The 14,918-nt window shown below is 42.4% G+C and overlaps 1 protein-coding gene across 2 annotated transcripts in view; it reads left to right on the top strand.

Annotated features, from left to right (window-relative positions):
• ENOX2 (ecto-NOX disulfide-thiol exchanger 2) overlaps nt 1–14,918 on the top strand; it is a 388,679-nt gene that overhangs the window by 357,185 nt on the left and 16,576 nt on the right. For both annotated transcript variants that reach the window (XM_056130286.1, XM_056130287.1), the window contains one exon: nt 12,304–12,479. In XM_056130286.1, coding sequence (XP_055986261.1) covers nt 12,304–12,479 — 176 coding nt within the window. The remainder of the gene's footprint in view (nt 1–12,303; nt 12,480–14,918) is intronic.

The raw sequence follows: 14,918 nt of genomic DNA, 5'->3' as shown, positions 1-14,918 counted from the left end.
GCAATACCTGGCAGTGCTCTGGACCTCTAGTTCTGTGAACGATCACTCCAGGTGGTTCTCAGGGAATCATATGCCCTGGCAGGGATCTAACCAGAGGTAACTTCATACAAGGCAAGTGCCTTAAGCCCTGTTTGAGCTCTTCAGCCTTTGTTTCTATTTATTGCTCTTGTTTCCTTGGATTTTCTTTTATAGTTTTCTGCATCTTGTAGTTTTCATCTGTGATATGTTTTTGAGTTGCCTGGTATTGAGCCTAGAGTCTCACACAGGCAAGGCAAGGGCTACCAACAAGGCACAACCATACCTTTTGTGGTTTTTAATTGAGTATTTTCTATGATTTTATATTCTTTCCTTCCATATTGGATGCAATTCATTTATGTGACATTTCTTACTGATTGTCTAAAGTTCGCTATGGAAATTAACAGCTACCCCAAATCCACTTTCATATGATACAGACGAGTACACAGTGCAAATAAGTCACTTATGAAAACAAGATATCCTAGTTCCTACCTTCATCAATTGTTTCATTGCAGTCATTCATTTCACTTATGTATATGCGTACATATATGTATATATACACACAATCATATATAATTGAATACATTGTCACTATTGTGTTGAACAATTGCCTATTGTATCAATTAATAAGAAAATTAAAAATAATTTATTTTACCTTTGCTTATTCATTCTCTGATGCTCTTTCTTTATCTAGATAGATCCATGTATCTGATGCATCATCTTTATTATCTTAAGAACTGTTTTTTAATGGTGCTAGGTATCAAACCACAGGCCTCACACATGCAAGGCACATGCTCAAGCCACATCCCTGATATAAGGTATTTTTATAGAGATATAATAGACATAACATTTAGATTACTATTAATATACTGTGTTGCATTATTTGTATGTATTGCGAAATGGTCACCAAAGTCAAGCTAGCATCAGTTATCTTTCAAAGTTACAATTTTTCTTTATATAAGAACTTTTTTAAAAAATGTTTTATTGAATCACCGTGAAATAGAGCATAACAAAATTGTTCATGATTGCATTTCAGTCATACAATGTTCCAACACCATACTTCCACCAGTGTAATTTCCCAGCACCAGTGTCCCCAGTTTCCCTCCCACCCCTTCAAGCACCCCATACCCCAGCCTGACTCTATGGCAGACACCCGATGAGAACTTTTAAGATCTTTGGTCTGGACAAAAAGAGAGATAAACAGAGAGAGAAAGAGAGACAGAAAGAAGAAAAGTGCCTGCCTTTATGGGGTGGGGGCAAGTGGAACACTGGGAACATTGGAGGTGGGAAATGTACACTGATGAAGGGATGGGTGCTGGAATATTGTATGATCTAAACCAAATCATGAACAACTTTGTGACTTTGTATCTCATGATGATTTTATAACAAATAAAGTGAAATAAATAAATAAGATCTATGGGTTGGAGAACTGATACAGTGGTAAGGCATTTGTACACAGCTGACCCAAATTTGGTCTCCAGCCCCTTTTATGATCCCCAAAACCACACCCCCAAAACTACACCAGGAGTGATTTCTGAGCACAAAGACTAGAGTAAGCCCTGAGCATAGCTGGAGATGGCCCATCTATGTCCAAAATAAAGTAATCTACTCTCCTAGCAACTTTGAAATGTACAAGAAAAGTTTTTTGTGGATTTGATTATCTGGGGAGGGGGGTTGGTTCATTTTTCTCTTTTTGTGTGTGTGTTTTGAGTTTGGGGTCATACCCAGCAGTATTTGGGGTTTCCTCCTGATTCTGCGGTCACAGAGGATCAACCTGGGTTGGCCACAGACAAGAAAAGCACCCTACCTCCTGGACTAGTGCTCTAAATACCTTAAGATAGTATTTTTAGCTATAAGTATTAAGCTATATGTTATATTTCTGTGGTTTATTTGGTTTTCTAACTGTAGGTTTTGTTGTACTTCACCCACTTCATGCCCCTCTTTCATCCATACTTCACATTACGTCGGATAACTATCATTCTGTTTTCTTATTTATAAAATTGGGTTTTGGGCATTTTGGGGGGAGTAGGGGAGGTATTTGTTTTCAGATTCCAAATATAAGTGAAATCATAAGGTATTCATTTTTCTCTTTTTTCATTTCTTTTTTGGGTCACACCCAGTTATGCTCAGGGGTTACTCCTGGCTCTGCACTGAGGAATTGCTCCTCATGGTGCTCAGGGGACTATATGGGATGCCAGGGATCAATCCTGGGTTGGCCACATGCAACGCAAATGCTTTACCCACTGAGCCCGTCATTTGTCATTCTCAGTCTGCATTTTTACTTATCATAATCCCCTTAAGTCTACTTATGTAATTGCAAATGGCTAGATATTATGCTTTTTATGGTTGAATAATATTCCATTGTGCTATTCTGTAGATAAATTCATGAACATCATAGCAATGTTTTGATCAACGGTAGACTGCATATACAGTGGTGATCCCAAAATTACTATTGCCTAGTGAGACTGTAGCCTTTTTCAACTTTGGAACGTTCATGTTTTATGCTGGCAGTAGCCTCATACTTCTCATCTTTACCATGTTTCTTGCTATTGCAAGTTGCTCTTGAACTTGATTGGATCACATGCTGTTTTGTTCATTGTGACCCTAAGCATACAAAATCGGCTGCGAATTTTGTCAGTTCATAATGAAGGGCTTTGCAAGTAGAAAATTAGTGCTGGTTACTGATCACTGGTCAGGCACGTCCTTTTTCATACTAGCTAAGATCTTGATGAACAAAAACAAAGAGATAGACTCTATCAAAGAAGGTGCTTCATTGAAAGCAACAAAGCTAACAAGTTTGAGAAGGGCTTACATCAGATTCTTAGAAATGTTTAGTGACCTAGATTAAATAACAGACATAAAAGAACATCCCTTTCAGCAGCAGGATGATCTTTGCTAAAACAAAAATCATTTTTGGCAGTGTTGTATAAAAGGTTGGGCCTGATGACAATGTTGACTTCACTGATAGATCTGGGTGATTTAAATGATTCAGGAACCAATTTTCATTGCCTAATGTCAAAGTGTGTGGTGATCCTGCAATTGCCAAGGAAAAGATAGTTGGAAAAAAAATGGAAACTCTAGAGAAGTTGATTGTGGGGGACATTACTAGCCAGAGCTTCAATATGAATTAAACCTCACTGTTCTGGAAGTAGATGCCTCCAAGGATTTTCACCCGTAAGGAGAAGTCAGTGCAATATTTCAGGGTGTTTAAGGACAGAATAACAGTGGTTAGGGGCAGTCTTAAGGATTACAAATTAAAACCCTTTGTTATATAATCTGGCGCAGTGAATATAGCTCAAGGCCTTCAATGTTGTCTGTAAGCTTACACTGAGCGTGTACTAATGGAACAATAAGAAGGCATGAGTGGGGGGGCGCAGCTGGAGTGATAGTACAGCAAGTAGTGCATTTGCCTTGGATTTGGCTGACTCGGGTTCAATTCCCAGCATCTCATGTAGTCCCCTGAGGACTGCCAGGAGTAATTCCTGAGTGCAAAGCCAGGAGTAACCCATGTGCATCACCTAGTGTAACCCCCCCACCACCACCACCACCAAAAAAAGGGCATGAGTCGGGGACTGGAGAGATAGTACAACAGGTAGGGCTCTTGATCCCCGGCATCCCACATGGTCCCCTGACCATCACCTGGTGTGACGCAAAAAAGCAAAAATTGTCATGGATAACCCAATTCCTCTTCCAAGGTACCCTCCTGGATTTCTCTGCCAGTGAAATGAAAAAAAATGTTTGGAGAACCCAGATGTTTAATATTTTCTTATTATTGGTAATGCTTCTAGGAAAATATTCATCCCAATATCAAAGGGGTGTTTTCTCTCCAAACACTACCTCTTTTGACCCAGTCAGTGGATCATGGCTTTAAAGCAGCTTTTAAGACCTGAGGAGGCCCTTTGCTCAAGCCATTATGTTGTTGTTTTTTTTTTGGTGGTGGGGAGAGGGCACACCCAGTGATGCTCAAGAATTACTCATGACTCTGCACTTAGGAATTACTCCTGGTACTTGGTGGACTGTATGGGATGTCAGGAATCAAACTCCGGTCACCTGCATGCAAGGCAAGTCGCACTACCCACTGTCATCTCTCTCCAGCCCCCCTCAGGCTATTATTACAACAGAAAAAGACTCTGAGAGGATACTAGCAATTCTGCAAAGACCACAGGATCGATGACTACATCAAGATCTTGCTCAGGGGAGCCATAGCGATAGTAAAGCAGGTAGAGTATTTGCCTTGCACAAGGCGAAGGTTCAATTCCCGGCATCCCATATGGTCCTGAGCACCACCAGGAATAATTATTGAGTGCAGAGTCGGAGATAACCCTTGAGCATCACCAGGTCTGACCCAAAAGCCCCCCCCCCCGACAAAAAAAAAAAGAAAAAAGATCTTGCTTGGGCTTGGACTTGGGCTTGGCATGATGTCACCAAGGAATGTATTAATGGCATCTGGAAGAAGACATTCACAAGATTCATCCCTGACTTCAAAGAATTTTGCCAAGGATAAGAAAATTGTCAAAAATATTCAGTGTTGGAGTGATAGCACAGCGGGTAAGGCGTTTGCATTGCACGCGGCTGACCCAGGTTCGATTCCTCCATCCCTCTCGGAGAGCCCGGCAAGCCACCAAGAGTATCCCGCCCTCATGCAGAGCCCATCAAGCTCCCCATGGTGTATTTGATATGCCAGTAAAAGTAACCACAAGTCTCACTTCGTGTTCCTGGAGCGAACAGACAAGGATGAAGGGAGACATTACTGGTGTCCGCTCGAGCAAATAGATGAACAACAGGATGACAGTGCTAGAGTAGTTGAGGTGGAAGTAGTTTTAACATGGTGTGTAAGAGAAAACTGAGGTATTCCTAGAAAAGTAACTCCTCAGGGATCAACTCAGGGATCAGTTGGTGTAACTGAAACCGGAGTGCATAACTGAAGAAGAAGAAGATGAACACTAAATCAATTTCACAGTGAAGAGTTGACCAATTTTTATAGTCCTCAACAAGTTCCTTTAAACGTTTGAAAACATGAACCCTAACACCACATTTTTGGTAATAAAGAAAACTTTGCATGTTATATTACATACTTGCAAGTAGTGGGAACAAAGGAATAAGCCAAGCACATATCACAGACATATTTCTGAAAAGAGGAATACATCCTCAAGAAGAGGCTTAGACCTCTTCTTCTGGCTGTGTTCCAGAAGAAGGTGTTATCATAGAGGATGAAAACTCCATTCAGGTTATTGCCCCTGAATACCCTCCAGTGGAATGAGATGTGGAGGTGAAAGACAGGGATATGGATGTTCTCAACAATGTGTGTTTTGGGGCTGGAGCGATAGCATTGCAGGTAGAATTTTATTCCCAGGATCCCATATGCCCCGCCCCCAAGCTCCACCAGAAGTAATTCCTGAGTTCAGAGCCAGGAGTAACCCCTGTGCATCATCAGGCGTGACCCATAAAGCAAAAACAAACAAACAAACAAAGACTATGTGTTTTGATGAAAAAAATTTAGACGTTTTAAATCATTAATTTTAAATAGAGAGAGTATTCTTGAATGAGGATATAATGTAAAATATATTTGCAAAGTTGTACATTTTGTTTGTATTTTAAGTTAAGTTTTATTAACAACTCTATCAAGAATGGGGACAGCAACTAAACACTTTCTTGAAGCAGACATAAATATGGCCAGTAGATATATGAAAAAGTATTTATCACTGTTTATCAGAGAAATGCAAATCAAAATTTCATCAAAAATAATAGAAATGATCAATGTTGATTGGGATGCAGTGAAAAAGGAGCCCTAATTCACTTTTGGTGAGATTGCTGTCTGGCCCAGTCTTTATGGAAAATCTATAGAGAATCTTCAGAAATATTAATAGAATTCCCATGTGTTCAGCAATTCCCTTCCTAATCATCTACCCCCAAGAACACTAAAACATCTCTTTATTCCAGAAGGGTATATGCACACCTATGTTCAATGCAACATTATTCACGATAATCAAGGTCTGGAAACAATCCAGGTGCCCCCAAAAAGACAAGTGGGACGTCCCATAGCCCCCACTATGTGAACAGCCCAGCTTCACAATTTCACGATCTATCTCAGAGGAGATGTCAAGCCATCGTACCTCCCAGGTACCCTGATCTGAAAATTGGCTAAAAACTCTGGGGCCTTCTTGGAGTGGAAATGGGCAACCTCCCCCCCCCCCCCTCCAGTGCAGCCACAGCCAAATTTCACAGCTGCCGCGATGTAAACAACCCAGCTTCATACTTCATGACTAATCTCAGAAAAGACACCCAGCTGATGAAAATCACAGATACGCTAATCTTTGGGCTGAAGACTCCAGGCCTTCCTCAGAAGGGGGCGGGGTGAGAATCATCACACTTCTACAGATCCTGGAGCTCCTGGAAGGCGTGACACAATTCCAAATTCCACAATACTGACAGCTCAGTAGGAGCACACCAAATTAGATGGGAAAGTAGTATAGAAGCCAACTAAGCTCATTAAGCAAACACAGTTAACACAGAACACTCAGCTAGCAACAAGCGGCTCAGTAAATCCTCAGACTTTAATAACCTCACTGTGAGGTATAACAATTTTTTTAATTTCTTTTTTATTGAACCACTGTGAGATATGCAGTTACAAAGCTGTTCATAATTGGGTTTCAGTCATACAATGTTCCAACACCCATCATTGCACCAGTGAACATTTCCCACCACCAATGACCCTAGTTTCCCTCCAGCCACCCCCACCCTGCCTCTATGGCTTGCACTCCTCTTCTTCCTCCTCCTCTTCCTCCTCCTCCTACTCTTCCTCTTCATCCTCATCCTCCTCCTCATCCTCCTCCTCCTCCCCGTTCGCCTCTCTCTCCTTCCCTTCCTCCGTCCCATCCTCTCCTCTTGGGCATTATAGTTTCACAATTTTTCTTTAACTGTTTTTTTTCATAATTCCACTTACCTTTTGTAGTAGAATTGCTTGTTATAGCAACCAATATAAATTATTTTGTGCCTACCAAAGGGGCAGGGTTGAGGGTTGGGTGGGAAACTGAGAACCATGAAGGAGGGGAGGTCAAAATGGTGGTCAGATTTGTATTGGAACATAGAATGCCTAAAACAGCTGTATTTCAAACAACTTTGCAAACCATGGTGTTTAAATAAAGTTTTTTAAGACAATTGAGTAATGAAATGTTGCTATGTATATATACATTGAAATGTGTTACTGAGCTATGAGAAAATATGCAATTATGCAGTTTGCTTCAACCTGGATGGAGATGTGAGGGTATCATGCTAAATAGAGTGAGTCAGAAGAAAAAAAACAATCACTCACTCATAGTGGAATATAACAAAACAAAACATGGAATAAGGAAATACCCAAGAGAAACAAGCTCTGAGAGAGTGCCAACAGAATACTGATCTGTGGCCATAAAGGTAGGGAAAGAGAGGGGATCTTGGGACAGTGATGCTGTTGATGGGTTGGTTACTGACACTGTTGGTGGAGGTGGAGTAGTAACGTAGCAAGCCTAAAAGAGTAATATGGGAACTTGTAAATCACATTACCAAACTAAAAACTAATACCTTTTCTAAAAAGGAAAATAAAGGTTTTTGGAAAGGCCAAAAGAGCAGTGAAAACATTTTTCAAAATCTCAGTTTGTAAAATAAAAATGTTGCAGCAATCTAAAGCTCATATGTTATTAAAGAAAGACAAATATTTTTATAAAAGTGGTCTAACCTAAGTGTTTACAAATTTGAAGCAATATCCTAATGTCAAAGGCCTTCATATTTACTTACTACTCACTGAGTAACCTAAAGCAATTTTCAGTCCTGTAGGATCCACTTATGCTGAGTGCCCTATATAGTGTACTATTTTTAAATCTTTCATACCATATTTACTATACATTTTATTTGTCTAAATATGCTTAGATACACAAATATCATTGTGTTATAATTGCCTACAGTATCCTGTACAGTAACATGTGTACAAGTCTATAACCTAGGAACAGCAGGCTATATTCTAGAGCCTGTGTGTATGTTTGTCACTGTATCACTGTCATCCCGTTGATGGTTGAATTACTCAAGCGGGCACCAGTAACGTCTCTATTCCAGCCCTGAGATTTTGGCAGCCTCTTCTTACTCATCTTTTCCCAATGATTGGAGGCTCTTTCAGGGTCAGAGTAATGAGACTTGCTGTTGTTACTGTATTTGGCATATCGAATACTCCACGAGGAGCTTGCCAGGCTCTGTCTGTGCGGGCAGGATACTCACGGTAGCTTGCCGGGCTCTCCAAGAGGCATGTATTTATATATTTTATCTGTGATTCATTACCTACTGTCTGAACCACATCAGATATGGTGTAGTAATTGTGGAAAATGGATAGGAAGTGTTTTATAATGTGTCCAGAAAGCAGCCTGGAGCATGGCAGTCGTTGGGTAGTGGAGGTTGGCTGCCGGGGCTGGGTCCCTTGGGGCGAAGAGGGCTCTCATCCGCCCCACAGCCTGGCAGAGAGTCCAGTGGCATGGTTCTGGGAGCCTCATTTTATACTCCCGTCTGAGAGGTGCATCCTGAGTTCTGGAGGGTGGCTGATGAGGAGATTATCTGCTGCCGGAAGTGTGTGCCTTATGGGTGTGATCCCTGAGTCACCGGAGGCTGGGGGAAGCAGGCAGAGGATCTCTGTTCCGGGTCCTGTTGAGCCCAGAGTCCAAGGTCATGAAGTTCCGCATCATCTGGGTTCCATGGGACTTCTTTCATGCATGAGGCTTGGCCTGAGCATCCAGAAAGCAGCCTGGAGCTTGGCGGTAGTTGGGTAGTGGAGGTCGGCTGCTGGGGCTGGGTCCCTCGGGGCAGGGAGGTTCTCACCTGCCCCACATCCTGGCCCGGAGTCATTTCATATAATTACAACATTTCAGGTGTGTCCTATGCTAGATATGATTTTTGTTAAGTCTATTCAAACTCTTTGGTGTTCCTTATATTTTTTTAAGATCTGAACATGATGTATTAAGTGAAAAAAATTACAGAGAATAGGACTTCAGTAGTGTAGTGATAGACACAGGGAACAGAGAAACATTGAATATTCCTGTTACTAGGTTTCACGCTTTCAACTGGCCGATACCTCTGAACTATGAAATTCACAAGTGTTTCTCAGTTTTTTTACTCTTCATAAGTGAAACAGGATGACTAGAGGAAGCTAGTTGGGTGTGTCCCTTACCCAAATTGGTTGGGCTATGAAATATCCACTCTGATAAAATAATTTTTTACGGGGATAGACCTGGTTAAGAAAAATTTAATGCTCTGGCATATTTCCAGATAATTTCTTTTTCCTTCCTCTGATGGATCGGTGAAGAGGGTTTCTCCAGTATTCACTGTGAGAACCTGATAGAGTTCCTGAAGATGAAAATCACAAAAGTATAGGAGCCTCACTATGACTAGGAACCCTGAATTTTTTTTTAATTTATTTATTTCTTGAATCACTGTGGGAAAGGTTACAAAGCTTTCAGGTTTAGGTCTCAGTCATGCAAATATCAAACACATTTCCCTTTACCAATACTTATTTTTTACCATGAAGAACCCCAATAAGACCCCACCCCCACCCCTCCCAGTCCCTGTGAGGCAGATGAATTCTAGTTAACACTCTATCTGCTTTGATTAGATTCATTGTTTCATTAAAAGATTCACCACTATTATTTAGAGTTTACCCCCCCCAAATCAGACATGCTGTAAAAGCATTGTGAAGTGATTTGCTTTCTACAGCTGGGTTCAAGAATTAAATGTTGGTTTTGGATTTCTGCTGTTTTACTTATTGACCCTGGAAGTATTTCTACTGAAAGTCAGATAGTTAAGAAATTGGTTTCTGTGCTCTGGAGTCGTGGCCGTGCTGGAGAGCCGCTAGTGGGGGGCAACTGGTGGCCTCGGTAGGGCGTGAAGGGCGGACCGAAACGCTCCCCTTCCCATGAGGTTTTAGTCGCCCCCACACCCCCAGCTCATACCTGCTGTCCACAAGGCTCCCATGTGGCCGCCATCTTTCTTTCCAGAGGGAGGAGGGCGGAAGGGAGCAACACCCTTTCCCCTCCGGGCAGACCTGATGGCCTGGATTAACGCATAGTCCTTTCACTTTTCTGCTCCAAGCTGCCGGGTTCTGCATTAAGTCCTTGTGCTTCTGGGGCCGTGACTGTGCTGGAGAGCCGCTCGCGGGGGGCAACTGGTGACCTTGGTAGGGCATGAAGGACGGACCGGAACGCCCCCCTTCCCATGAGGTTTTAGTCGCCCCCACACCCCCGGCACATACCTGCTGTCCACAAGGCTCCCATGTGGCCGCCATCTTTTTTCCAGAGGGAGGAGGGCGGAAGGGAGCAACACCCTTTCCCCTCCGGGCAGACATGATGACCTGGATTAACGCATAGTCCGTTCACTTTTCTGCTCCAAGCTGCTGGGTTCTGCATTAAGTCCTTGTGCTTCTGGGGCTGTGGCCGTGCTGGAGAGCCACTCGTGGGGGGCAACTGGTGACCTCGGTAGGGCGTGAAGGACGGACCGGAACGCCCCCCTTCCCATGAGGTTTTAGTCGCCCCCACACCCCCGGCTCATACTTGCTGTCCACAAGGCTCCCATGTGGCCGCCATCTTTCTTTCCAGAGAGGAGAGGGCGAATGGGGCAACATCCTTTCCCCTCCGGACAGACATGATGGCCTGGATTAACACATAGTCCTTTCACTTTTCTGCTCCAAGCTGCCGGGTTCTGCATTAAGTCCTTGTGCTTCTGGGGCTGTGGCAGTGCTGGAGAGCCACTCGCGGGGGGGGCAACTGGTGACCTCGGTAGGGCATGAAGGACGGACCGGAATGCCCCCCTTTCCATGAGGTTTTAGTCGCCCCCACACCCCCGGCTCATACCTGCTGTCCACAAGGCTCCCATGCGGCCACCATCCTTCTTTCCAGAGAAGAGAGGGCGAATGGGAACCCTGAATTTTTAACTCTCAGATTTGTCCACACTGAATCACCAGCAATTTGCTGATCACAGTTTATATGTTCCTAGCCTGATATTGTTTCCTTTGGAAGTTTCTGCTCATGAGTTTCTTAGAAGTTGTGATTCTATGTATATACCTGTATCTCCAATTTTGGAAGCAGCAGTTTACCCTTCTTACATCACTTCCTGATGGATCTAAGTTGATTTTTTAATTTTTGTGCTTGTTAGGATGGAGTGGTTGTGTCTAGGCTCTTAACTTGTTAGACCAGAAACTGCAAGTCCTGTATCTTCATACATACTTTTGCTTTACCTCTGTAGGACCAATAAAGGTTCCAAAAAAACTATCGACAAAATTACTGTTGGGTAGCTGTCAGATTAAGCTCTAGATTTTAATTTTGTATTTTTAGTTTTTGGGTCACACTCAGTGATGCCATGGTGTACTCTTGGCTATGCATTCAGGAATTATTCCTGGTGGTGCTCAGGAGATCTATATGGGATTCCAGGGACCAAACCCAGGTCATCTGCATGTAAGACAAGTACCGTACCCACTGTACTTTGTCTCTACTTCCTATATTTTAATTTTAAAGTGCGCTTATTATTTGCTACATTGCAAAGAAAAGTTACCTGGAAGTACTTTTTTTAAAATTTTTATTAGTGAAACACCATGAGGTACAGTTGTAGACTTACAAAGTTTTGTGCTTGGGTTTCAATTATACAATTATCAAATACCCATCCCTCCACCAGTGCCCATTTTCCACCATCACGGATCCCAGTATCCCTCCCACCCCGTATCCCCCTGTCCCACCCTGCCTTCGTGACAGGGCATTCCCTTTTGTTCTCTCTCTCCTTTTGGGCGTTGTGGTCCGCAAAAGAGGCACTGAGTGGCAATCATGTTTGGTCTATAGTCTCCTTTCAGCATGTTTCTCCCATCCTGGGAGGATACCTGGAAATACTTTAGCTATATTTTGGTAAAATATTATAATGACTCTTTTGTGCTAGACTCCTGTGTATTTGCAAAAGTGTGCTTTCTTGTCCCTCTCTTGCTGCTATGGGCAACTCAAACCTAAATTTTATCATGAAGAGACTCTTTTGGGGTCATACCCAGCAATGCTTAGGGGTTACTCCTCGCTCTGCACTCAGGAATTACTCCTGGTGGTGCTTGGGAACCATATGGGATGCCAGGGATCGAATCCGGTTGTGCCACATGCAAGACAAATGCTTTACCCACTATACTATTGCTCCAACCCTGAAGAGACTTTTTAGACACGCACATCAATTTCAAATGATTTTGGCGACCCACAACATGACTTGAATATATGGTTTTATTACTTAATACTGATTGTTTAACTTTAGTATCACAGGCAGAAGCTCTGAAGGAAGAAAATGACAGTCTCCGTTGGCAGCTCGATGCCTATCGGAATGAGGTAGAACTGCTGAAGCAAGAGCAAGGTAAAGCCCACAAGGAGGATGACCCAAATAAGGAACAGCAGCTGAAACTCCTCCAACAAGCCCTGCAAGGAATGCAACAGGTAAAGTAATTTGGCTTTCTGAGCCTTTTTGGAAGAGTATCTTTAACCGCCGCCAATAAAAGGGTCTCCTTCAAGCAAATAGAATAGCAGAGCGCCTTTTATTCTTGCTATTTTGGTTCCTGAGCATAGCTGAGGAAGAGATTATGTATTGTAGTGAATGAAATAGTCTAATCCAGAGATAGCATTGCAGCACCAATTTTCAAATAAACATTCAGTAATGTTTAAAAAGAAAACTACACAGACCATAATCTAGTCTTTTCTTTATGCTTCAAAAGATACATTGGGATTTAGATAGGGTCTCAAGTTCCTTATTAAAAATTTTCTCAATTACTTAGATATGACAAGTGCTGATGAGTATGGATCTTAATGACACAGTGCTGAATGTGTTTTAGCAGGAATGATAGGAATCATGCCCATGAATAAGTGGAAGAGGGAGTATTTGTGATTTTTTAAGTATCACTTCGCTGGGCACACATTATCGGTTTGTTTTGTTAATAGTCATGTATGTGAATAGACTTACATGAACATTATTCCAGGTATAAAAAGTAAAGTTAATGAGTCCAACTGTAACTGCATTCAAGTACATTATGTAATATATGCTCAGTATCAAGGTATTATATGTAACCATCACCACAGTGAGCCTACAATTTGAAAGATATCAGCATCTGTTCTGACACTGTTCTCAAGAATTTTTTTCATAGAGGTACTATCCTTCTCTATCTTGCCAAATGACTAGCCATTTTCTCTATAACTTAAATTGTGAACACTTTAAATTGGACGCCTTAAAATTATCTAGGGCAAAACTAATTTCTAGATGGAAATCACAAATTGTGAGGAGGAAGTCTCCTTTGGTCCTTGTTCATATTTCTTCTGCCATTGTCATCCTGTGTGGCAAGCAATATCACATTAATATTTCACCTTTCCTATTAGCAAGATGTGTGAAGTAGTACTAACCTGCCTTTTACTGTCACCATGGAGTTTAATTAGAACACGTAAATTATTTCAGATCTTTCTACCAAGAAAAAAATGCATGTTCTCAGCTAGACTTCAAAGAATTTTGATAATGTACTTTGTGTTGTGTCTTTTAGCCCTTGCAGCAGTCTTTTGCAAGATTCCGAAGAACAAGACTTTGGAAACATTTTGTTGTTTTTCCCCTCTTACCTTAACTTTGAAGTCATCCTGCATAAGGATTTGCTCGAGCGGGCCCAGTAACGTCTCCATTGGAGACTTTGTTGTTACTGTGTCTGGCATATCGAATACTCTCCGTAGCTTGCCGGGCTCTCCGAGAGGGGCAGAGAAATCGAACTCGGGTCGGCCATGTTGGCTGCATGCAAGGCAAATGCCCTACCCGCTGTGCTATCGCTCCAGCCCTTATCCTGCTATTTTTAAATGCAACTCAAAAATGATCTATCACTATCACTATCACCCCGTTGATCATCAATTCGCTCGAGCGGGCCCAGTAACGTCTCCATTCATCCCTGTCACGTGCTAGTGTAACCCGATGACATATTGGGGGCTCCTTCAGGATCAGGGGAATGAGGACCATTCATTGTTATTGTTTTTGACAAATCGAGTACACCATGGTTAGCTTGTCAGGCACTGCCATGCAGGTGGGATACTCTCAGTAGCTTGCCGGGCTCTCCGAGAAGGATGGAAGCTTTTGGGGCAGCCTCTAATCACCTTTACAGGTGTTCCTAGTCAGGCATATAGGCAGGTGTGATACTCTCAGTAGCCTGCCGGTTCTCTGAGAGTGAGAACTAGAGAATAAGAGGTCGCGCGGCTGCAAATGCTTCGTTTTAGAGTCTCTGGATCCTGGCTGTTGATGGGATTACACAGTAGTTGGTGGGTGTAACTGTCTAGCTACTGGAAGGTGGGGGAGCTGGGTGAAGGAGGCCCAGTCCCGAACCAAGCAGGCTTGGAGATCTCAGCCCCGGGTCCCGCACACCTGGGTTCCTCTGCTGGTTACTCGTCCAGGCGTGTGGAGAGTGGTCTCAGCATGGCTTTGGCTGGGCCCCGGAGGTCTTCAGCTGTCGGCACTCTGCTCGGGGTGGAGTTTGTTATCAAAAATGATAATAAACTTCTTAAAGTTTATTACTCCAAAGACCTCAGAAATATATTTGTATGTCTACCTTCCAAAAATTCATTTTACTCATTTTTATTACTCTATTGGAAAATAACCTTATAAACAATGATGAAATTTCTCAATCTTGAGACCAGAGAGATGTTATAGTGGATAAGATACTTGCCTTGCATGCGACCAGCCCAGCTTTGATCATATATGGTCCCCTGAATACAACCAGGAGTGATCTCTGAACACAGAGCAAAGTGTAAGCTTGATCACAGCCAGTATAAAAAAAAGAATTTAATTAAGAATATTGTCCATCTTATTTTTGAATTGATGAATAATCTAGTACGATGATTAAGAGTATGGACTTTGGG

The sequence above is a fragment of the Sorex fumeus genome, unplaced genomic scaffold (assembly GCF_029834395.1).
Source record: "Sorex fumeus unplaced genomic scaffold, SorFum_2.1 ptg000075l, whole genome shotgun sequence".
Classification (NCBI taxonomy): domain Eukaryota; kingdom Metazoa; phylum Chordata; class Mammalia; order Eulipotyphla; family Soricidae; genus Sorex; species Sorex fumeus.
Note: the sequence above shows the minus strand (reverse complement) of the source record. Positions and strands in the feature narration are given on the sequence as shown.